We start from the raw sequence: 26305 nt of genomic DNA, 5'->3' as shown, positions 1-26305 counted from the left end.
GACGGGGGATCAACACCAATCTCCCGGGGGGAGGTCACTGAGGTCGTCAAACAACTCCACAGTGGCAAAGCCCCGGGGGTGGATGAGATCCGCCCGGAAATGCTGAAGGCTCTGGGTGTTGAGGGACTGTCATGGTTGACACGTCTCATTAACGTTGCGTGGAAGTCGGAAACAGTACCGAAGGAGTGGCAGACCGGGGTGGTGGTCCCCCTTTTTAAAAAGGGGGATCAGAGGGTGTTTGCCAATTACAGAGGCATCACACTACTCAGCCTCCCCAGGAAAGTTTACTCCAAGGTATTCGAAAGGAGGGTCAGGCCGATTGTCGAACCTCAGATTGAGGAGGAACAATGTGGATTCCGTCCTGGTTATGGAACGACGGATCAGCTTTTTACTCTCGCAAGGATCCTGGAGGGGGCCTGGGAGTACGCTTATCCGGTCTACATGTGTTTTGTAGACTTGGAGAAGGCGTATGACCGGGTTCCCAGGGAGTTACTGTGGGAGGTGCTGCGGGAGTATGGGGTGAGGGGGTCTCTACTCAGGGCCATCCAATCTCTGTACTCCCAAAGCGAGAGCTGTGTCCGGGTCCTCGGCAGTAAGTCGGACCCATTTCCGGTGAGGGTTGGCCTCCGCCAGGGCTGCGCTTTGTCACCAATCCTGTTTGTAATATACATGGATCGGATTTCGAGGCGTAGTCGTGGGGGAGGGGGTCTGCAGTTCGGTGGACTAAGGATTGCACCACTGCTTTTTGCAGATGATGTGGTTCTAATGGCTTCATCGGTCTGAGACCTTCAGCACTCACTGGATCGGTTCGCAACCGAGTGTGAAGCGGCTGGGATGAGGATCAGCACCTCCAAATCTGAGGCCATGGTTCTCAGCAGGAAACCGATGGACTGTCCACTCCAAGTAGGGAATGAGTCCTTACCCCAAGTGAAGGAGTTCAAGTATCTCGGGGTCTTGTTCTCGAGTGAGGGAACAATGGAGCGTGAGATGGGCCGGAGAATCGAAGCAGCGGGAGCGGTACTGCAGTCGCTTTACCGCACCGTTGTGACGAAAAGGGAGCTGAGCCAGAAGGCAAAGCTCTCTGTCTACCGGGCCATTTTCGTTCCTACCCTCACCTATGGTCATGAAGGATGGGTCATGACCGAAAGAACGAGATCGCGGATACAAGCGGCCGAGATGGGTTTCCTCCGCCGGGTGGCTGGCGTCTCCCTTAGGAATAAGGTGAGAAGTTCGGTCATCAGGGAGGGACTCGGAGTTGAGCCGCTCCTCCTTCGCGTCGAAAGGAGCCAGTTGAGGTGGTTCGGGCACCTAGTTAGGATGCCACCTGGGCGCCTCCCTAGGGAGGTGTTTCAGGCACGTCCAGCTGGGAAGAGACCAAGGGGTAGACCTAGGACCAGGTGGAGGGATTATATCTCTTCGCTGGCCTGGGAGCGCCTTGGGATCCCCCAGTCAGAGCTGGTTGATGTCGCCAGGGAAAAGAAAGTTTGGGGCTCTCTGCTGGAACTGCTACCCCCGCGACCCGACCACGGATAAGCGGGAGAAGATGGATGGATGGAAAACAAATCCCAAATGAGAAAATATTGGTGAAAACATTTCTTCTTAAGGCAGTAAGCAGTCAATCTCTCTCTCTCTTTTTTTTAGAGCTACCAACAACACCAAATGTGATATATTGTCATATTGACAAGTAGATTCATATTTCACTTGCTAAAGGACCCATTGTTCATAGTTAACATTTGTGTTAGTTGTAGTCCATCTATGCAAGCCAGTTTATGAATGGTAGTTGCAAGCAAGCTGTTATTGCTAATTGTTGTACAAACCTGCTGAAGTACAACAGTTATTCTTTCGGTGTTTTTATCATAGATCGAATTGTTCAGGTGTATTACTGCCTTAGTCCTGATTAGCATCGACTCCAGAATCCTCTTCCTTAAATCATCCCACGTTAAAGTTGTCCTTTCTTTGACCTGCTGTTGTTGTCTAACATATTATGTTACCCTCTGTATAGAAAGTGCTCTACAAGTAAAGCTGCCTTTTGATTGCCCTTTATGTATTGAATCTAAGATGCAAACTCCCACTCTCCCTGCCTTCAAATTATGTCTTCTCTCCTTGTTCTACTGACCTCGATAGAAAGTAAAGGTGACACTGAGAACATAAACTGAGCTGGCCTACTCTTTGCACAGATCAAGGCTGTGTGTTTTTGTTGGAGGAAAGTTGAAATGCAGAAATACTTTGAAGTGAATGTGGTTGGTACACATGCGTGCAGATATGTGCACACTGCTGTTGTGCTCACTTAATTCTCTCCTGATAAGGGTATTGTCCTCATTAGTCTGCTTGTTAATCTCAATTGTGTCTTGTAATCAAGGACAACCTCAATGCAGTATGCAGTACACACACACACACACACACACACACACACACACACACACACACACACACACACACACACACACACACACACACACACACACACACACACACACACACACACACACACACACACACACACACACACACACACACACACACACACACACACACACACACACACACACACACACACACACACCCTAGTTAAACATTGCACAGGGCTGATTATTGGATGGCTTTTCATTAAATTGCTCAAAGGGAGACTGCTGAGAGGTAGACTACATTAAAACAAAAAGTCTGCGTGTTTGTTTGTGCAAATGACTAACATTACCATGCAGCATTAAGTCTATGTATAATGGATGAGCACAATAGCAAAAGTACAAAGTACTAAGATTGATGCAAAGCGCACCGATAACAAATCTGCTCATCAAAGCAGTGTTCGTCGCAGCATTTTGTTTTATTCAGTTGTTGTCAAACATTCGTGTGTAAGTGGAGACGGACTCACCTCGTAGTGAGCGGTGCGCTGGGACTCAGAGATGAGCTGGGCATTGCAGATGTTACAGTAGCTCTCTGTGAACAAGCCTCCGTCCACCACGCCCGCAGACTTCATCTTCATCCGAGACTACACAAACACAGGACCAAACACAAGTAAATATGATACAAATGCAGAATGGAATACAGTGTTAGAGATGCGTAAGCATGCATCTCATCTCAATTTAGATTTCCCTTTAGAGTGACAGATTGCACACGACAGTTCGTCCCAAATACATGTTGATCCTCTCCGTCAGAACATCTTCTCTCAGATGATGTTGGCTCCAGTCTTGAGAACAGTGGCCTGAGGCTTTGGCTGGAGTTCCTGCTCCTTACTTAGCAATAAGCTTCTATATATATATAGATATTTAAACATAATGTGATAACGCTCACTTAACATGGAGTTAGAGTTTCTTTTAATTACGGTTTTAATTATAATGTACATTTTTCCAAACCAACAGGTAATCGTTACAAAGTTATATCGAATCATCAAGATTATATATATGAAGTCAAAAGTATGGGTCCTCTCAAAGTGCTGCATTCATGATACACAAATGGGTTATGAGCATGTTAATGTTGCAGTGGTTCAAAGTGTTCCTATTATTAACTACATAATCAATTACTTACAATTCAATTACAAGTTACTTTTCAGACATCCATGTTGAACAGTGTTAGGAGTTGTCTGACTTTATTTACTTCTATTACAAAGATGTGGTATTAAAATCCAGAATAGGACATAGTGGACTCAAATATGTCATGTTTTGCCTTCTTTGTGATAAATATATTCATCTCTCCAACTCTATAGTCATTTTACAGTCTTCACTAAGCTCTGCTCTGACTGCTCTCATTACTTCTCCAACCTTTTTTTTTTTCCTACTGGGCTGTAGTGACTAACAATCCCAAAGCTTTTCCTACCACCCTAAATTTGAATTTTGACACTCAATTTTTGCAAGCTTAGAAATGCTTAAAGACCCACCATTCCCCCTCTTTGCATAGGTTTCTGAACACTGGCAGGATGATAATAATGCTGTAAAGCTGCACAGTATAGCCAATAGCAACTTGGATAAGGATTACAGTCCCTGGGTTGAATTGTTATAAGGTCTCCTTCAAGATTCCCTGGAGAAAAATGGTTTGTTAAAATGTAGTCAGTGGTAAAACTGTCTGACCAGTAACACCATGGAGACCTGAGCATCCCACTGGGAGCCAGCTGGGTCCTTGAAAACCTGGCAGCAGTGTTTTTCTTTAAATTTGATACTGAGCACCGTAATAGAAAATGGTTTAATTATGTGCTCTGCAGTGTGGTTACATTTGATATTCTCTTCATTATGTGTGCCCTGTAGGCAGTGCTCTGACAGGGTAAGGGTGAGTAACGGGTGTGTAGGGAGCGGTCCAGGTACATCAACCATTAAACTGGATGAGCTCCTTGCCCCGAGGAAGCGTCAGGACAGTGCTTGCAGCGGCAAAGTGTTTTATAGAGTGAGATACATGAATGCTGCAGAGGTCAGCTCTAGTTACTCTGTCCGGCACGGTAGCCGGAAAATCACAACATTAGCGATGAGATCAGGAAAAAGCGACGCCGTGTGTCAGCGGGGAGAAGTAGCGACAGGAGTTGGTATTCTTTATTTATAGTCTAGGGTGTAATTACCTCTAAGCGAAAGCACTGACTCTCACACGGTGACACACATGTGAGCGCACACACATTTTAACACACCACCGGTAATTACCCATGTCTGTTCTCCTTGTCTGTTTAGTGCACCTTGGCCCTTCCAATTAACTACTGACATGCTGTATAGACATTTTCTCAATTATGTCGTTGAGCCTACAGTATGACCCCCATCATTTAAAATTAAATGGCAATGCAGATACATTTGAATTAGAGAAGCACACATTATTATTACCTCTTTGTGTGCTGTGTAACTTATATGTGTGTCTGTGAGAAATTATAAGAATTCTGAAAAGCTGGAAACGTGATTTGTCTACAGTGATGCATTATTTCCCTCACTATGTGAAGTGTCCTGTGAGACATGTTGGAACAGATATATTTTGCAAACTGACACATTATATTTGCTGCTGAATACGTGTCCTCACAGAGAACTTTGTGGCGATAAAAATACCTTGCGCTGTCTGTCTGGACGTCAGCCAGGCAGGAGCGAATCTATCTCTTCATCTTCGGGCTAATTAAAAGCGATAGTGGCTGCAGAAATAACCGTATCTTCCTAATATCTCTATTACCTCTGATTATTACATGCAAGATGGGAGATGTAGACTAATTAATAGAGGCAATCTGTTGCTGAGATTAATAGAATGGCAGGCCCATCGAAGCGAAAAGATGAAGAGACAGATAGCGGGGGGAAAATGAAAGCGGTAAGGAAAGAGGAAAAAAGAGAGGGAGGGGGTTATAATTGGTGCTTTGGACGTGATGTCTTCATGTTACATTGGCTTAGAGGTCCTAATGAGGAACGTGGTTTCATTCCCACAAAATCAGACCAGAGCAGCTGTATCGAGGACTGTTACTCTATATTCTATGTTTTTTGAGAATCTAATGAGTGCGACTTTTAGTTTAAACTGGCATAAAACACAAATGGTCATATGTTAAATTTAGAATTAGCCGACAGTTCAACTTCAGTTCATCTTTAAATTCCTTCTTTATTGCTCGGCCTTCTAGAGTTGCAGTTTAACAAGCATCTTATTTTTGGCTCAGACTCAAACAGAAGTCACTGAAAATATGGAATCAATGATGATGTACTTGACCATTGATAAAACATGTATACTGTTAGTTTTGTCAGTTAGGGCTCTGCTATTTGAGGGAACTCATCGATTTTTATAAAAAGTACAATTTAATATTAGTTGGTCAACAAAACCAAAATGTATTGATCGTTTCTTATCTAGTTGAAAGTATTTAATGTTATATAAAAACACTTGAAAATCTAGTCATCAAGTTCAAAGTGGATCCAAAAGTATGTTGAGGATTAATAAGGGGGAGTCAGTAAAAATATATCTGCTGGAAAGGTGAATATATATTTAAAGAGACCTCTTCCATTTGAAGTAAGGAAGAAAGGGTGAAAATTATTCAGAAACAGTAGCTGGGGTTAAAAATAGAAATCGTATTAGAAATGGGATTCTAAACCTAGATAAGTCTTAGCGAATGCATGAAAGCCTGAGGCATCGGAAGACGGTTAAACCTTGAGGGGATTCCCCTTTAAGACCACATCAATTATTTAACATTCATGTGAACTCTGAGCCCGCCCTCAAATCTCAGCCGCTGGCCCACCATTCATTAAAAAGCTGGCATTGAATTGGACGTGGCTTTTTTGTTCTTGTCTTGTAAATGCAACCACTTAGGATATTAATTACTTTGTAGTATCACTCACAACTAGATAGCATTATTAAATGAAAGCCCTTATTGTAGTGACATAGATAGTAAGGTTTTACCCACCGTGGGCTTCAGAGGCACTGCTCTCATTACAGATACTTTCACATATGAACTGAAAACACACCTTTATGGGTATAATGGTGAAATTCCAAAACCTTTTAGACCATTTACCCCTTCATACCAAACAAAATGACCTAAGTACCACTTCCCACTGCAGATAGCAAAAGTGTAACATTATAATAAACCCTTGCCTTTATACAGCCTTGTCTTTTCCTCTATCCCAGTGACGGTAAATCCCATGTTGCTATTCGTAATGTATTTTAATTTTTCTAGAAGCTGTCGCTCAGCGGCTCAACTGTCTACTCAAACTCTTGTTCAGCATTGAAAGGTTCATCTATCTTTGGTCAGCATTGCCGCTTGTCTATGATCTAATTATTTCTTTTAAAGAAACGTTTGAAAATACTACTTATTATCAACGTCTAAGGAGTCGGAATCAAACTGCATTAAGCCGTCACTTAACTTACTAGGTCATGCCAATTATTGATTCTAATATATTTTTGACCAACAACTTATTTTTAAAACACTGTAATGTGATTTTGGGGCCAGTTGGTTTGCAAGTGTTGGGTATTTCAGCAATCCTCTTACACGACACTACGAAGGTGAAGCTTGCATACCCCCAGTGTCATGTGTACCAGAGTTTGGGAATCACTATACTTGACAGGAACTTGTCAAAGACAGAAAGAGGTGCCACACTTTACAGAGATCAAACATTAAGACACAGGGATGATAAGGAATAAAAGGAGCCGGTGGTTGGGGCAGTAGTGTAGGCTCCCTGTTGTTTCTCTTCCTCCCTCATCAATCTTTCCCTTTCTGCTCCATCAGAAGGGCTGCTGTGAAGAGGACTGCCTGTTCCCCTCTCCCTCTTCTGCGCTCACAATTTTATAGTTTATTTTTCCTTTGAAAAGGCTGCTCTGATTTAACTGTCAAATTATGCATACAGACGATGAAATATTGACATCAGCCTGGGAGCCAATGACCCGTCTAATGAGTCACTAGTGGGTATAACAATGTAAAGGGTTGCAGGGTTAATAATATGGAACCCTATATAGCAAAGGTACGCAGCCGTGTCCCTTTGATGTTCCACGTTACAAATTGTTTCCTGTTTCACTCTGGGTAATGTGATCTTTCCGACACCATCATTCCATCTCCCCCTTACCTTTGAACAGTAGCAATCAAAGGTACTAGACTGAGGGAATAATGTCATTTAAGGAGCCAGAGCCCAAGACTGAATCTCTATTCTCACTCATTCTGTTTGCACTGCAGGAGCTCACTGATTAATGCTGCACACTGCAAACATACACTGACTCAAATACAGCCAGGGTGCAAACACACATATCTTGTTGGGGAACAAAACAACAAATCTGTGTGAGGGGTTGCTCTCTGTTCCCTCATCGCTAATTTCAGCATCAAACCAACAGGGTAAGTCCTCTTAGGAAGAGACAGAATGTGGTACTAAAAGAAACGTCACTTAATGCCAAGGTCGGGTCACACACTCCTCCCTCTGAGTCGGTGTGTGTGTCTGTGTTTTTATTACTCTCTCCCTTTGGTCACTGCTTGTTGTGCCCTATATTCTATTTTAGACTAAATACCCCCTATGAGATATTGAGAAGCAACTTGATATCGACGGGTAAAAACAACCACACATGTTAGCAGCACTATACGTGCCATCTTCCTTTCCCAATTTATTTTTTCTCCATTTCCTATTTCCTCTCCCGGTGGATGACATGTGGCCTTGAGGGCAGGGATTATTCATGAGGGATGGTGTAGGCTAGATTGATCTACTCTAGAAAAAGAAGAGCAGATACGATTCTGTATTATGCACCTTACTACTGGAATAAATTGCAATGCAACTTGAAGCTAGACACTCATTCCTCTTAAGGCTACTTGCAGATACGTTTAATTATATTTGAGATGGGTGTACAATCTCTGCTCTTCCTTGCAAAAGAGACCATGCTATGAATGCTAATACCGTTGGTGATAGGATTTAACTTGCCCTGTGAAATACAGTACCTCAACATCTGCTTAATGGATTGGCATAACAATTTGTACGGAGTTGTTGTTCCCTAACTTATGTGTCCTACTGACTTTAGTGATCCCCTAACATTGACTAGTGCAACAATTTGATGGTTTTGGGTTAAACATATCTGAACATATTGTATGGGTTTCTATGAATTGTTGGTACTAACAATCATGCCCCTCCCAGGGTTCATTGTTACATCTTTGCTGATCATCTGACCTATTTATCTTGTGCGATCACCTCAGAAAAATGTCAGATCAAATGTAAGATGCACATTTTGCCAACTTCACTATGAGCTTGTGTTCCAATGTTAGTTTTCAATCAATCTACTACTACAAACCTGTGGTAAAACACTGTGTTTACTGGTCTTGAGATGCACATGTATCAACCAATATCACTTATCAATGATTGGCAATAACTGATCAGGCATTTCTAGTATGATCGAAAACAGAGGAAAAACCTTCTCTTCAATTAACTGTCTGAAAACCTTGAATACATCTTTATGTGTTTCATTCCAATCATTGAATGCAATATTGCAGTGAAATAGCACAGCAATTAAAAAATGTCATGGAACTCGACACAAGATGTATCTCTTCTTGGTTCTTTGTTGAGTTTTCTACATCGGTGGATAGAAAAGATTGAACAGGAGGTCCATAGTAGCGCTATCTCAGGGCAAGGGCACTATTCATTTAATTGATCTCTTAGACTTTGTAACCTATTTTGTGTGTATCCAACCTTGTTATTCATGATGTTGTTATCTCTGAAATCTTCTCTGGGTCATTACTTGGTAATGGTATTAATCACAGATATTCAGCTTTAGGCCACAATATACATATGGATTCATCAGAGGGTGAACAAAGACTTATCCCAGGCAAAGTTAGGGTTTCCCAGTTTAACTGAGTGTGTGTGTGTGTGTGTGTGTGTGTGTGTGTGTGTGTGTGTGTGTGTGTGTGCGCGTGCGTGCGTGCGTGCGTGCGTGTGTGTGTGTGTGTGTGTGTGTGTGTGGTTGGTTGGTTAATGGGGGGAGACAAAGACGGCCTGAAGTTTGAACGGGAGTTGTTTTGTTACTGTAACATATGGGGGGTGCTATGCTGAGTAGCAACAAAACTGTTGGGGTCTATCTGTTCCATTAGCAACTAATTGCACTGTTTTTAAACTTCGGCACACTCTCTCCAAATGTTCTTTTACTGTTTAGTGTAACTTTCTTGGCATAGTTCTCATCACCATATTTTCTCCTTGAAAGCATAAGAGCAATTATAGACTTAACAAGAGCTTGATTTGATGCACTTCACACTCCGATTCAATACCAAATGTACAAGTCAAGCCCTTAGGACTATACTGATGTCAAAGCATGGTTTAAGGATCAAACAAAGCAAGAAAATGGTGCAATCGATAAAAGAGGGTCTTCAAACATGGTATTGCACTAAGCACAAAAGCACTCACTTCAAGGATGTTTCGCTGAAGGTATCAAGAGTTCATCTCAGTATCACACACACACACACACACACACACACACACACACACACACACACACACACACACACACACACACACACACACACACACACACACACACACACACACACACACACACACACACACACACACACACACACACACACACACACACACACACACACACACACACACACACACACACACACACACACACACACACACACACACAACATAGCCCCTTGTTGGCAGGACTTTCAACAGCAGTCAGAGCACTTGAGAAATATATTAATATTCTATATTTTCATTAATGTATTTTCTAAACCCAGCCTGCATGAGCAATCTCTCACTCTATTACCAAGAACAATATGTATGATAAGCTACCAGTAGGGAGCTTAAAGTGAAATGGAGAAGGGAGCAAACAGATTTCCCACGAGGCAACATACACCTCAACACAAAATCCATGTATTTCCAAGAAGACTGAGCTGGAGTGAGACATACAAATAATACACTTGAAAGAAAATAAGAAGTGTAAAACAAATCAGGCATAAAATTGCAATAAGTGGAACAGCTGAAGTGACACAAGCCAAATAATGCTTTGTAATGACTTTCTCCAAATCTCTGTTCTCTCTCACTCTCTTTGTCTCCCTTACTAAAACTGATATTAACAAACAACTTATTATTATATTATGTATATAAGCAATATGACACTTCCCCTCTAACTCATTCGTAAAATAAGTTCTTGTTCTATGGCACAACCAGCTTGACTGAATCCAATATTACGACAATATCTTGGTGGTTTGACTATAATCAATCAATCAATGCTTATTTATATAGCCCAATATCACAAATGTTACTTGTCTCAGTGGACTTTAAAGTGTGTATAGAATATCAGTATGACAATACGACACCCTCTGTCCTTAGACCCTCACATCGTACAAGGAAAAACTTCCAGAGAGAAACTCCACAGTTTAAAGGGAAAAATGGGAGAAACCTCAGGGAGAGCAACAGAGGAGGGATCCCTCTCCCAGGACGGACAGACGTGCAATAGATGCCGTGTGTAAATCGAAGAGATAATACATTTGACAGCGTAGGTAGACCGAATGTTTGGAAATGCATGTGTCTGTAATAAGATGATGAATCCACGAAGATGTCAACAATCCTGTGGGAGCCATCAGGGAAGTAGTATGATGAGTCAGGCAGGACCACAGAGACAGGTTCAGCCACGACTCGAAGTCCAGGAATCAAATCCAGAACTCAGGACTAAGAATCCAGAACTCATGATCCAGTACTCCGGATCCAGGACACAGAACTGCAGCAACAGGATCAGCCACGACTAGGGTTGGGTACCGAGAACCGGTTCCAACATTTCGATTCCAACGGCATCATTTATGCCCCTTTCACACCAGCGCCTTTTCAGCTCCGGCTCGGAGCTAGAGCCTGAAAAGCGCCGGGTTTTCCTGTTCACACCGCAGCGGCGCCGGCTCTTAGCTCCGGAATCCGCTTCATTTCCAGCTCCAAAAAATTGTCGGTCCAGAGGCAAGAGCTTTGGAGCTAAGAGGCGACGTCGCTTACGTCTCTCTTACGTCGAGGCGTGCAGGAAACTAAACCCACCTCTCCTGAACACTGTTATGCCTGCCTACAAGCAGTAGTGCCTATAAACACACTTTATAAAGTCAGGCAACACTAACCAGGCTTCTGTTTATTTGTACCTTACTTTGACCATCCGTTCACTGTTATCGATCATTGTGGAGAGAGGCAGACGTGTTGTTTTGTATTATTGGAGCTATCGGATGCAAGTAGTCAGTTTAGCTTCGGTTGCTATGCTAACATCACCCGTTTTATACCAGAGAAACTTTCATAACAGCATTGTGATACCAAACAGTGTCAATTCAGACTGACACACATTCACTTAGGCTAAGGGGAACTGGGGATATGCATCAGCTGCTTGTGTGAGTCGGACATTGAATACTTTAGAGCGGCCCCTGCAGTGTGAGCTAACCGGGAGCTAACGGGAGAATAAACTCCCGTGGAAGAACAGCCAATACTGCAGCGGTCGGTAAATGCTGCAGAAACACATTAATAAACAATGAACCATGGCACTCTGGAGCAAAGTATAAGGTTGGAGAAGTCGTTATTCAATTTATTCTGGCTTCGTGTGATTAAAAGCAACACGATCATCGACCCGACGCAGTTGTTGTTGTTGTGAGCGCCGTATTGGCTGCCGTTGGGGAGCAAATCAGAGATGTAAATGGTGACGTCATGACGCAGCAGGGGCAGCTCTGGGGCGCCAGTGGGCGGTGTGTACAGAGCGGGAGCTGAAAAGGGAAACCGGAGCTGAACCAGAAAAGCGCCCGCTCGGAGCTAGAAACTGAAAAGCGCTGGTGTGAAAGCCGCAATAGAAATGTGAATTTCGGTTCCGCTTTTCGATGCCTGAGGAACTGTTTCTCACCGCTCTCCGTAGCCTACTGTATGACTGCGGCGGGGCGGGAAATGTAGCGTTGTACCTACACTTCCTACAGCATAACCATGTTCGCCTAGGGCGCCAGATCTGTGGAGGCGCTGCGCTGACAGCTCTGGGAGAAAAAATAAATGTTTTGACCGTTGGGGCTCATCCTAATTTTCGGCCTTGATTGTAACAACATTCATAATTAAGTAAATGTAACACCCTTTTCATCCCGATTACACTTTTCATTTGCCCTGTACGATGGGCGCTGTAAGTGATGAAAATGGGGGATGTTGGATTATCTGGCACCCGCAGCTCACAGCCAAAATGCAAGTGAGCGTGGGAGCGAGCGAGGGAGCACTGGTACGCGCTGTTGTTATTAGCATCTGGTGCTAGCTGCTCTAACGGAAGAAGAAGATGTTTCTACAATGATGTGGAGGGAGAGTCCTCTCCAGTCAGACTGAGTGGCTGATAACTACAGCTCAGTGAGGTAAAGGACTCTTGAGTGTTTAGATAGTTCACTTTAGTCTAAGTTATCTCAGTGGGTCTCAAACGTTTTGATCACAATGTATGTAAAGTTTAAACACATATTTCCAAGGCACTCCTTTATAATTATTGGGATAAAACAGGTTTGAAATCATTCCAATGTATACTATAGAACAGTAAACCAGACATATCGTTTTAAACTGGAGAGATAAAAACATATGCATAAATAAAATAGTAAAATAAGATATGAATGAACAACAAAAATAAAATACGTTACATGTATTTGTTATTGGCTATGGTAGGTTATTGGTTATGTTCACATACTTATTTAATTATTAAAATGTAAACCGATCTTTTTCATATGGGTGTTTTGAGTTCTACCCCCTAGATCTAGTCTCTAGTAATTCTGCTTAAAGTGCACCAGATTGAAGCATTTTACTTTAAAATGTTCAAACATTTCTTCCCGGTATGCCTGAGAAGGCAGATATGCTTGTTTTTCTCAACAAGAACTGTTTTTAAAAAGTTGGACTGTTGCACTGTTGTAGCTTCAGTGGTTCTCAGGTTACAGTTACATAGCAGTGCATATAAACAGACTGATTAATGTGATTATTACTGTAAACTAACCTGTGTAAAAGTTTCTCGAATAAATGTAATTTTTTTGGTGGAAGAAGCATGTATCATTATGGTACCCTGCCCCCCAAAGAATCGGAATTGAGAACCGTTAAGAACCGGAATCGAAAAGTAGAATCGGAATCGGAATCAGAATCGTGGAAATTCAAACGATACCCAACCCTAGCCAGGACTCAGGATCCCGGCGTAGATATAGACACCAAACGAAATTTGGGGGAAGCTGGGTTATTCCGAACATGACAGACAGACAGAAGGAAGAAGTAAGGTGTCCCCCGACGGTCTAAGCCTATAGCAGTGTTACGTGCCGTAGTGTGTGTGTGTGCCGTAGTGTGTGTGTGTCTTTCTCTCTCTCCCTCTGATTCCCCAGGTGCAGCCTGATTGTCCCCAGGTGCAGCCTCTCCCCAGGTGCTCCTAATTCCCAGTCAGGGCCTCCATATAGGACCAGAGGAAGACTGCAGTGAGGGCCCATTTTTCTCCTCTGGCTGCATGCGTACAACCTGTGTTCTGTAGATCATTAAGAGATGTGCTCCTGGATATGGGACACGTTTAATGTGCAAGTTAGCTGGTGAGCAGCCCCTGTTCTTTTTTTGACTATTAAAAGGCCTGTTCGTGACTCCAGAGAACAGTTTCCTCTCTTTTTTCTCGTGCCTGATCAACCTTGTGTTTTGTTACTTCCCTTGGTACCCCTAGATTTAGAGGGAACGTAACAAGCAGCAAAACTAACATATCTACGTATGCACTCCCTTAGGATAGGTTGAGGGATAAGGGGTAGCAAGTAAGAAGTAAGGAACAGAGGTGGAGAGGCACAACGTGTCTACTACGTACATGCACTCCCTTAGGATAGGGTGAGGGAAAAGAGTAGGAACTAAGATGTATGCGCCACATCTATACCGTGAGAGCGCATTGCTCCTAAAAAGTTTTAAACGGGGGTATTAATAGTTTCAGCAACACAGCTGAGAGTTAATGATGTTGGTTGGTCCTAAGGGGACATGTAGACAGATATTCTTGTAGAATCACCTGTCAATCATAGTAGGTCTCCTATTTTTATTTGTGTTTAAGTGTTTGCTAAGTATAAATGTAAGTTGCCATGCCTGCAGGGATCCTCACAACAGCCCAGAGGTAAAACCTGGCCTATTAGTGCATCTTGTATAAGAGGTATGTGTCTAGGACTGCATTTCTGACAGTGGTTGTCTGAAAGCTTAGAAATATTTATCTTGACTCTTGAACTATGTTGCTTGGCTTCTTGTAGAACCTCCAGTGTAATTGTGCTGAAATGATTACGCAGTTCAGGGTCAGGTAGGGTAAGTGCAATAGTGGTAAAGGAAAGTTTTTGTTGTTTTCATGCTGGGCTGCCTATATGATCATTGGGATTGATCGAACTCGACTCTCACATTGTAGAGGTTTCTGTTTATTCAGTTTGTCGGGAGCTGAGTTTTGCTAATAGATGAGCTGTCTTCTTGTCCGATTGTATTTTCTAAGCTTTTATTCCCTATGTCTGGACTTTTAACTCTTGCATGCACGGGGCGGAAACCACAGATACAAATTTATTGTATTTTCGTATTTTCAGAAATGTAAATAATGCTCTGTCCCAGAAAGTAATACACTAACATATGATCAATTAAGCTGGACTGTGTTCTCTAAGACTGTGTTATTGCATTGGAAGGATTGATTTCAGCTTTTTTGTGAGAGCTTGGTTGATCCCTTTGTGTTAGTTAGAGAACAGTGCATCCAGCCACAAGAACAGAGAAGATCGATGGCATTGACCATCGCAATCAACTGTCAAATGATCAAACAAAGTCCATGTTAAAAATAAACAGAAAAGAAAAGCAACTAAAACTCTTCTCGATTGAACTTTAGATAAATCAAATAATATTAAATTAGATTTATTTTATTGTTATTATTCACCCACACACTATCTATTAAAGCCAATTTCAGTCACATGAACTCCACCTCCTCCGATTCACAGAATACAGTGTTTTCAAGATATTTAATATGAGTTTGATAAGGGAATTGAAGAGGAAAAGGCAATGGTTTTTTATTTTATCTTGCAGGACTATGTCAAAGGAAAGCGAGCAATGCCAACAGCACTTACACATGCAGCACCGAATCTACGATAGCGCGGTAAGTTATTATTTGATTATGAATTACAGTCTCTGCATGCACATCCCCTATCTACAAAGATAGCTTACATATAAACACCATACTGTGCTTTGTGAATTATGAGCAAACACACATGCACACAAAGGAATATGCTATTGATACAGTATGTATGAGCTTGGACCACATGCTGTGCATCACAAACAAATGCACACACTCATACACACTCTGGCATGGATAAAATAGGACATGACCTCACAGCACCCTAGTCTATATGAATAGAAAATTACATGTGGATGTACTGAGCGTCTTCAACTTGCATCTATTCGAAAGTGTGCTTGTGAAGGAAGTTTTGAGAAAGGAAGTACCTTTTTAAGACCAATTCAAACACAGAAAATAACAGATTTTACATCTGATAGACATGTTTCCTTTGCTTATCCACTAATGCACCCACAATATTCTCCTCTCCTTCCCTCGTCTCCTCTCTATTTGGCAGCTGGCCAGTTTCCTAACATGGTGATGGAGCAAAAGAAAATTGATTTCTAAAGAGCACTGTCTGCTATTCCCGGAAATGAAATATGCAACCAGTTATTAGTCTAACACTGATATTAACATAACACGAAAACCGTGTCGAGATATATATTAAAGATGTCTCTTGTTTCCGCGGAGAGATACATGAAATAGTCTAAGACTGATAAACTGACACTTTGCTAAAGCATGCCATATCCTTATCAGCACTGCACAATTGTGACAATATTGGCTTTGTTTGAGAGAAAAAAGAGGCGCAAAAAGCTCTTTGGGAAAGGTTGGCATCGCACTGATGCTGCTTCAATATCTTGATCATGAGGACAGGCACAGCGGGTGGTTCCATATAAGCTATTATGCAGCTATCAATGAATGTACACCAAGAAAGGTCAAATGGCCCACACACTGATGTACACAGACCCACCAACACATTAACACAGATGCACCCGAGCAAAGACGTGCGTGCACACAGACAGCAGAAAGGTCACAGCATACGGTGTGTGAGAAACAGATATTTGAAGAAGATATGCTGCCTGTTGCTATGGAGCACTCCTGGAGGAAAACATACACACACAAAAGACACACACCTACAAATGATGCGCTATCAATCTTAAAGAAACTAGAGCAATTGAATCAATCCATGTCCTTTAAGAGCGAAGAAGCGTTTGAGGAGCATCACCGCCTCAATTATTGCTCTCGGACTGTGTGTGTGTGTCTATCGTGTGCGTGCAAGCACTTTATTTGTGTGTACTGTATAGAAGGCAAGCGAGCACTTTGCAAGAACAACATCACTTTTCCTTTTATTCCTTCAGGACTGGTTAAATTATGCCAGTCTGTTAATCAGATTCTCCCCCAGATGCAGTTCAGCACCTCACGAGAGACAGAGAGAGGAAGAGTGAAATAGGCTGTACTTCTAGATGGCTCCGAGCTGGAAACAGCTTCACTGCATATGTTCCACATTATGAAAAACATGTTAATTAACCTGCTTTATCTTATTTTGTATTTTTTGCCCCTCTTTAAATGTACACTTAAGAGTATTAGCTCTAAAGTACCCTAGGCAACACATCTTAATTACATATACATTTACGATACTGCTCTACAACATATACAGTGTTTAACAACAATAAGTAATTTATATAGAAAAATGCCCAAAGTTTGCTGGTTCCAGACGCCAAAGTGTATTTGACTGTTTTTTTTGTTTCTCATGATATTGAACATTTTTTGTTAGGGATTTTGCCACAATAACCACATATTTTCATTATTGATCAATGTAATTATTATTTTCTTGATAAGAGGATTAATTATTTGGTCTACATCAGAGGTGCCCAGTACGTCGACCGCGGGTCAGATGCTGGTAGATCGCGAGTCATTCATAAAAAGAAATCCAGTTCCGTTAAAATAGACAAAACAGGTTTTGATCCCTCCTCCCTGCCACTTAATTCAGGAGTTTACTTGATTGCCAGAAAAAGTGACCTATCGCTTTCCAGTCTGTTAACCCAGAATGCAAAGCGATACAAAAAAATAACCCCATTTCTCAGAGTAACATGTAGTGAGATGTCTCACTATGGGATGCGCCTCATCGCGGAGCAAACAGAAGCATCAATCTCATTACGCCAATCCTGATTGGCTGGTGATCTTGACGTCAGCGTCAGGGAATCCACCCCCTATAAGTAGCTTGCGTGACGTCGCATGCGTCATTCAAAATAAGCACCTCTTCTCGCTTCACCATAGCAAGGAGGGCCGTCTGGTGAGACATCTCACTACATGTTACTCTGAGAACTGGGGTTACGTAAGTAATCTATAGTTCTCATTCATAACACTCCGTTCGATGTCTCACTATGGGAAATTGTAGCTCCCGTATTGCCAGACGAGCTTATCTCGAAAATCAGCAAACCAACCAGAATTTAACAGGTAGAGCTCTGACTCAACAAGGTGCCCAGCACTGCTCGGGCCACACTAGGAGCGGAGACGTCTAGCCTGTAAAAGCGGACAAAAGTGAGCGGCGAGGACCAGCTCGCCGCTGCACAGATGTCTTGGATGGAAACACCCTTGAACAAAGCCCAGGATTTAGCCAGACCACAAGTCGAATGAGCACGCAGACCCGAAGGTGCCTGCAAACCCTGACTCGTATAGGCCAAAGCAATTGCCTCCACAATCCATTGGGAGAGCCGTTGCTTAGTAACGGGCTTGCCCTTGTGAGGGTTAGCCCAGGACACAAAGAGTTGGTCATTATGACAAAACTCTTTTGATCTGTCCATATAGATGCGTAAAGCACGGACTGGACACAGCAAATCCGGCTGCTGTTCCCCGGAGGGACACAGCGGCGGAGGAAATGTCTCAATATCAATTGGGGTACATGAACCAACCACCTTAGGTATAAAGGCAGGGTTGGGCTTCAACAACACTCTCGTTTGCCCTGGGGCGAACTGAGTGCATGAAGGAAGTACAGATAGCGCATGAATGTCACTGACCCGCTTGGCGGATGCCAGGGCCAGTAACAGCACTGTCTTGAGTGACAAGTGCTTCATGTCAGCTCCTTCCAGGGGTTCAAATGTGTTCAGGTTGAGCCCATCTAAAACCACTGCCAGGTCCCATAAGGGCACCAGTGACCTGGAAACAGGAAGGAGCCTGCGAGCCCCTTTCATAAAACGGCAGACCAAAGGATGTTGGCTAGCCGTCTTACCCTCAAAGCCCACATGGCATGCAGCAATAGCAGCCAGGTACACTTTGATCGTAGAGAAAGCTGTGTTTATCGATCAAGTCCTGTAGAAATGATAAAATCACCCCGACAGGACATTGAAAAGAGATGTGTCCTTTTTGAAGGCACCACTCCTCAAACACCCTCCACTTACAGTCATAGAGAGACCTGGTGGAGGAAGCTCTCGCACTCTGAATAGTGTCTATCACCTTCTGAGGGAGACCCACTGTATTCAGATTGTACCACTCACGGGCCAGGCCCATAGTACCAAGCGCTCTGGGCGTGGGTGAAAGATCGCCCCCCCCCCCGCCTGAGACAGTATGTCCCTGCGTAGTGGGGGCTGCCATGTCTGCTCGCACAGCAGCTGATATCAGCTGATAGCAGCTGTTCCAGAGACCCCTCACCGGACGACCTTCATAAATACCTCCCCAGCCTGTCAGACATGCGTCCGTGGTGACCACCTTCCGTGAAAGGACAGCTCCCATAGGCACGCCCCGGCACCACCGGCACTGCGCATGCGCGTGACGGTGGTGCCTTCACAGCCCCAGCCGGCACTGTGCATGCTCGTCACAGTGGTGCCTTCACAGCCCCAGCCGGCACTGTGCATGCTCGTCACAGTGGTGCCTTCACAGACCCGTCTATAATCCGCCTTTTGAGAGAGGCCATAGCTGCTCTCAGAAGGGGAACAGTTGACGGACTGTTTATTGTTTTTCTTTTCATTTTTTTGAGCTGCGCCCTTGGCCTGAGGCCTGGATGCGTCAGCGGAAAATGGTTTATTTTAGAAACAACAACAAACTTGTGACATGTGTTTTTGCGGACTTGAGGAAGGTGTTGAGGCATCTCTCGAGGCGGCGGGAACACATCTAGAGCTGGGGAACCGTGGACTTCCAGCTCTGTCACAGAGGAGAGAAGGAGGGGCTGTCAGGCCGCTCGCTTCTTCTTCTTCCTCGACTGCTGGCCGAAATTCTGGGTCGGCTGCAGCCGGGACTGGAGATTTTCTAGGCCAACTCGCCATCGTCTCCTGCCTGGGCTGGGGACTCGGGGCGGGCTTCCGACCTCTGCTGTTTTGGCATTTTGAACCGAGCAGGGTTCGAGGCAGCTTGAAGGCAGCGGCTGGACCCTTCGAGGGAGGCAGAGGTGGAGGGCCTCGTCCTGCTTCTTTTTCGACTCGCATCTCCTCTACATGGAGGCGAGAGCGGAGCCGAAAATCCCCTCGGGAACGATGGGCATGTCAAGCACATCCTCCTTTTCCCGGTCTGGGAGGTTGGTGAGGTTGAGCCATCTAGCTCTTTCCTGCACCACCATGATCCCCATTGCCTTGCCCGTGGCCTGGACGGCGCAGCGTTGGACACAGAGACAAATGTCTGTGACCGCGGCCATCTCATCCAGAACGGCCGGTCCAGGATTACTCGACAGATCCTCGCAGAGCTCCGCTTGGTATGCGGTTAGCAGCGAGGAAACGTTCAGAGCCCTGGCGGACAACGCTGCGGCTCTGTAGGACCGTTCAGTCATGGTCGACTGGAATCGGTCCGCCTTTGCTGGCAGCGTGGGGTTCCTGCTTGGTGACGGGTCCATCCTCGGTAGGAGGTGGGCTGCCACCAGCGGTTCCATAGGCGGTATGCGGAGCAGGCCGAGCCTCTCCATACCGTCACAGTCTAGGGAGGAGGCACCCTGGATTGGGGCCTTGTTGCTAAAGGGCCGGTCTCTCCACGAGACCGACACCTCATCCAACATCTCCGGGAAGACCGGAAGGAGTTGCCTCTTTGTCCTCGTTGCTTGGGAAAAATGTTTCCCCTCGTAACGGGACCTGGAGGTCTCCTTGGCCATTTCGGGCCACGGGATGTCTAGCCTGGACGCGGCACGCTGACACACAGCCTGCAGGTCCATGCTTAGACAGGGCGAAGCTGGTGTGCTATCGCCCGGGAGAGCAGCCATCGCTCCCGGCTTTGCAGCTTGAGCCGATGACATGAAGATATCGTCTTCTTGCTCATCCGAATCAGACAGGAGGAACTTAGAGGCATCCTCTTCGTCCTCCATGTAATCCAATTCCAGGACATCCTCCGTGGGCGAAACCATGGTGAGGTCTAGCCGGGAGCCCCAGCTTGGTAAAGCATGGGGCTCCGTTCCCGCGTCTCTTGCCGCCACCGGGTCCCAGCCTCACACGGCGCGGGACTCCGGTTCTGCAGCTGCCGCTGTTGATGAGCCCCAGACCGACACAGTGCGGGGTGCAATCTCTGCGGCGGACGCCCCCGCGTCTTGATTGCCAGCCGGCAAATCAACGGACATGAGGGGGTCCTGTCCCGACTAGCTTGGCTTGGCGTGCTAACCGTCGGCGGAAGCTCTTTACGGTGAAACGGACACAATGCCCGCACGAGCCGGGGTTGTCAAATAGCCTCCTGGGCGTGTTCCAGCCCGAGGCAGGACGATCAGACCTGGTGTGAGTCTGTGCCTGATATTTTCAACCCGCAGCCGCAGAGTCAAGCCTCCGAGTCCCTGACTCCTCTGGTGTGAGGGAGAGAGGCGTCCATCTTGTTCGCCGCGTGGCGTGGAGAGGACCCGCTCATAACAGGTACTCGTCGAGAAAAAAAGTGTTACCAACCTGTCTTTAATCCGGTGAAAAAAAGGACGGTGTAGGTCTTTTTTCTCAAAGAATACTTATAGGGGGTGGATTCCCTGACGCTGACGTCAAGATCACCAGCCAATCAGGATTGGCGTAATGAGATTGATGCTTCTGTTTGCTCCGCGATGAGGCGCATCCCATAGTGAGACATCGAACGGAGTGTTATGAATGAGAACTCAAATTAAGTTAAAGAGACAAACAAGAAACAAACAACAAAATGAGTGCGGGACTGAGCAAAAAGCTAAAAACATACCACTTCCACCCAGAATGGGAGGAAGAATATTTTTTTGTGATGTCACATTCAAAGGTTATTTGCCTTATTTGTAAAGCAAGCGTCGCTTTGCCAAAGAAACGTGTAACGTGGAGAGGCATTATCGGAGTGTTCACATGACAGCGACTTCCCTCTGAGTAGCGAGTTGAGAAAGAGAAAGGTCATGTATTATTGCTACACAAACATTATCTCGCAGTCTTAGTGTCGCCAACTCGTTTCTAATATGCAAAAAGACAAAACAAATGCGTCTATGGTCGGTGTATTTTTGATCTTTCCAATCGAGACGAGATCTCTCCCCCGTGTGCGAGGGGGCGGGGCAGTTTACACACACGCGGCTGCTACATGCAGCAACACATGGCTGGGATGGCGGAGAGAAGCGCTCCAAGGTGTGGTTAAATGTTACCCGTCTCTATGTGGACAATGCTCGTTACCAAAAGTGCAATAAGAGTTTAGCATGTAAGGGCGGTAACACGAGCAATTTGTCTAAACATTTAGCAAAAGTGCTCCACATCCAGACGGAGGAATGCACCGGGTTCGACTGTCTTTCTTGTAGCTCTGTAGCCCCGTCCACGAGTAACTTTTCCACGTCAGGTGTTATGCTAGCAGCAACACACGGACTTAACTCAATTATACAAACATGGGTTTATGATGAGAGGTAACAGAGTTATTTAGTTTGTTAAAGATTCAGCTATTCTGTTTACAGTTCTGTCATCACATTATTTAATACGATTTGTTAAAACACTGTTGTTTCTTTTAATGTGAAATATTATTTATTTTATTTAAATAAAAAGCAATGTTAGTTTTATAAACAATTTGTTAAGTTAATTGAATAATATATATATTTTTGAATCAAGTATTCATCTTTATTGTCTTCATTGTTAGTTTCCACATGCCTAAAACAACCTCAAGCTAAATCTAAAAGTTGATGGCTAAATCAAAGCGTTTGAGAAATTGTGCAAGGCATACAGTAATAGTCCGAATAGTCAATTAATCGTTTCATTAATCGATTATCAAGTGAGTCGTTTGTTGCAGCCCTATTGTAGTTATCCCATGTATAAATAAAACGTGTTATTCAGCAACCCTTGCAAAGTGTGGGCACCCCTGGTCTACATTAAGTCAGGCATTGATTGACATTTTAAGATCAGGTCTTTAAATGTCTTGTTTGTGAACGACTGATATTCTGTACACACTGTGAAGACCACTGAGACAAATGTAACATTTGTGATATTGGGCTATATAAATAAACATTAAAAATAAACATTGATTGACTGAGCCTTAAAAGCAAATACATAAATGATCCCACAGAAGAAAGAAGCAAATCCTCCCGATTGAGATACTAAAACTACGATATTATAATTACTACGGCATTATTGCTTGAATTTACTTTTAATTAACTGTCAAAATGGTTGCTGTTGGTTTCTCTGTCTATTGACTCCAATTACCATTGCAGCTTTGATTTAAGTCTGTTTTTAAGAAGTCTTATTTGGCTCTGGAAACCATTCGAAGGGCTTTTTTTCACACATTTCTGACATTTAAAGGACCAAAAGAACAATTGTTTATTGGTCTGATTTACAATTATACAAATAATTGTCAGTTGCAGCTCTTAAATGGTGTAAAAGGGGGCATTTCTCTCTTATTCCAGCTCTGAGACACCCTGTCGCCCTGCCATCTGCAGTGACCTGAATTTAGAAGTCAGAGGATGCGGATTAATACCTGTATGAAAACAGAGCATGAAGCCTCAGCTCAGTAGGTTGGGCTACATGTGGAAAAACAGAGTGGAAATAAGAAGGCAGAGTATAGACTGCAGTGAGGTGAGAGCAGGGTAAACAAAATGTGCTTTTCTGAGGAACGAAATGGCTGTGTGTGATGACTCAAATACATTTAATTGTTTACTTCCTGACACCTCTGCATGAGTGATATTAGGGAACAGCCTGGTCATCCTGCCAGACTGACTGAGCATTCTTCCCAAAGTGACACATATTCGCTAAGAGCGGGCTCTCAATGAGATAGGAGCCAGTGAAACTAGAGGCAGCAAGTATCAGACCTAATCCATAATGTATCTGACAAGTCTCACATTCATATTTCACACAAAGTCATTATTGAACCTGTGCCAGATCTTGGATTTGCAATACCGTGAAACGTTTCTGAATCATGAGCCAAATCTCTGCATCTAATTGGCGGGCAGCCAACATTCTCTAAATTCATTAAACATACATAGGTAAAATGAAATGAGCGACATTATTCGAAAAGCAGTTTGGTAGGAAAATATTCTGCTATATGTTGAAAGTGTATCAATCATTCATGACATTTATCAAGCAGACCAGCCATTCTCTGGTTGCATCTTTTCTGATGGAACGATGAGTCTTGCGCGGACTACACATGTGCACCTTGGACTATGTAACAGACTAACAAAACAAGGAATCGATGTAAACATACTCAACTGTTATGATTATTAGTTGCAGCAGTTGACATTAGTCCAAAAAGTCAAGGTCAACATCCAGAAACGCCAAAGAAGGATATTTCAATCCCGAAAGGCAAACTATGATGTTATAAAGCAGGAGATTCTGTAATTTGTAATTTGAGATAAATATCATTACTCAGATCTATTTACAAATTAAAAAAACAAAACAACAAAGTTTGTAGAGGTTACTACAAACTCTGCTGACGCTCCAGCAAGAATTATATAGAGATATTAAGTGATTTAAGGTGCCATAGCCTTCTGTATTCTGCCTGAAACCGACAGAATAATGATCCAGATGTCAAATAAGGAGGTCAATACAGATCAATAACTCATCTGTTGATCAAACTCCACTGTGAGTATTTTTCAGTTAAATCCATCACTCACCTTGCGCAGAGGCAGTGACTCCTCTCCGACAACCATCCGCAAAATCCCGGTGGTTAATCCTTTACGCACCTGTGCCGTAAAATCCGTCAAAACTTAACGGGAGTCTCGACAGGTGGAGCGTTTGCCGCAAGGCTGCTCTTCAACACTGATATCGTGTATATTTCTTGTTTAAAATCGCGCCGTACCGTCCAAAACAAGAACAGAAAACTCCCTCGCGCTGCTCTCTGTCGTGATGCGCGTGTCCTCTAGCGACTCCTCTGTAGTCCGTAGTATCGTGGAGCCGAGAAGAAACGGGGCTCTGTTGATATCATCCACCACTACTCCGACCGAAAGGCACCGAGGAAGGAAAACAAAAACAAAGTAAGCTGCACCAGCGTGAGGGAGGGAAGAGAAGAAGAAAGTGTGAGCAGCTTCAGCGGGATGAATGAAAGACAGAAAGCGCTGTCGGCTCTCCCTGTAGTGTTCACTGAATGCTGGGTTTGCAGAGTAAGTGAGTGGGAGCACTGGTCGAGTGAGTATTTCAGCACAGTGCACCCACATTAATATCATCTTACATAAAAACAGAGAGGGAGAAAGCGTCAAAAATCCTGTCATATGCCACAATGGCTGTAATAGCGAACCTGTGTTTCATATAGTCTAATTAAGCGTAAATGCTGCTCAGGTGTGTCAATCACATTATACTGACGAGATGTTTTGAATGACTTTCAGTCCATCTGAGGAGGTTAACTAATAAGATAAGAATAAACAAACAATATACAAATATTTCATACCTCTAACATATTTCAACAGTAAACTTTATCCATCAAGTCTTTGCTATAGTGTGCCACTGAAGGTAAACCAATACCAGCAATTTGAAGATGGCACATTGGATGGGTTTGGTCATAATTGTTCTATTGACATGCTCTGTAGACTCAACAAGTAACCAATCAAACTTGAAAAAAGACTGATATATTTATAATGATAAATAACCAAAAAAGAGAAATACCAAAATGCTACCAAAGCAAATATTTCTAGAGTTGTTCCCTTTACGAAGATGATTGCAGTATTTTGCTGCAGGTCTTATTTTGCAGACAATCTCAGCCAAATTCCCGCAAATTATCCCATATTTCAGGATGATGTGTTGTCAGGATTTGAATGGACTAACAGTTGCTTTTGAATCCCAGTCACAATACTACACAACCATGAATCACAGTCCAACTCACAGAAGCCCCATGTTTGGTGCCAGAATGTTTTGCATAGCCGACAATAACCTCCCTAGATCTATCAAAAATTGCATTAATTATCTGTGAACCAAAATCACTTGCCAAAGCAATCATATGTACCGAATTTGAGCTGAGCTGAAAAGAATGACATTGCCATGCCCCTTTTTATATATTTTTTCTGTTCAATTATACCAAGTCTTTTTGAAATGCTCCCATTTTCTCGCAAGTGTATGGATGTGCATTCATTCCGGGAGAATGGACGCCTATTACACGCTTTCAGAGGCTGTGACAGCAGCCCTCAGTGATGAAGCCAAACACTTATAGCTCAGACAATGTGTCCACACACACACACACACACACACACACACACACACACACACACACACACACACACACACACACACACACACACACACACACACACACACACACACACACACACACACACACACACACACACACACACACACACACACACACACACACACACACACACACACACATGCACTTACAGATCCAAATACACAGGAACGTACTGACACAATACGCATTGACGAGATGAAAGGGCCAATTTATCAAACCACCAGCCAAGGCACGCCTGAGGATGTATAGTGCCAGCATTGGTCTGGAGAAAGAGGGCAAGATGTGTCTGTGTGAGTGTGTTTAACTTTCATGTTTCCTTTGC

The 26305-nt window shown here is 43.8% G+C and overlaps 1 protein-coding gene across 1 annotated transcript in view; it reads right to left on the bottom strand.

Annotated features, from left to right (window-relative positions):
- Nucleotides 1-24889, bottom strand: part of LOC117460097 (zinc finger matrin-type protein 4) — a 66955-nt gene extending 42066 nt beyond the window's left edge. The window contains exons 1-2 of the mRNA XM_034101332.2: nucleotides 24419-24889; nucleotides 2870-2986 (exon numbers count right to left, since the gene is read on the bottom strand). Of these exons, the coding sequence (XP_033957223.1) occupies nucleotides 2870-2986; nucleotides 24419-24454 (153 nt within the window). The 5' untranslated portion in view covers nucleotides 24455-24889. The remainder of the gene's footprint in view (nucleotides 1-2869; nucleotides 2987-24418) is intronic.
- Nucleotides 24890-26305: the final 1416 nt, after the last annotated feature.

The sequence above is a fragment of the Pseudochaenichthys georgianus genome, chromosome 15 (genome assembly GCF_902827115.2).
Source record: "Pseudochaenichthys georgianus chromosome 15, fPseGeo1.2, whole genome shotgun sequence".
NCBI lineage: Eukaryota > Metazoa > Chordata > Actinopteri > Perciformes > Channichthyidae > Pseudochaenichthys > Pseudochaenichthys georgianus.
The sequence above is the reverse complement of the archived record's forward strand: the minus strand, read 5'-3'. Positions and strand labels throughout refer to the sequence as shown.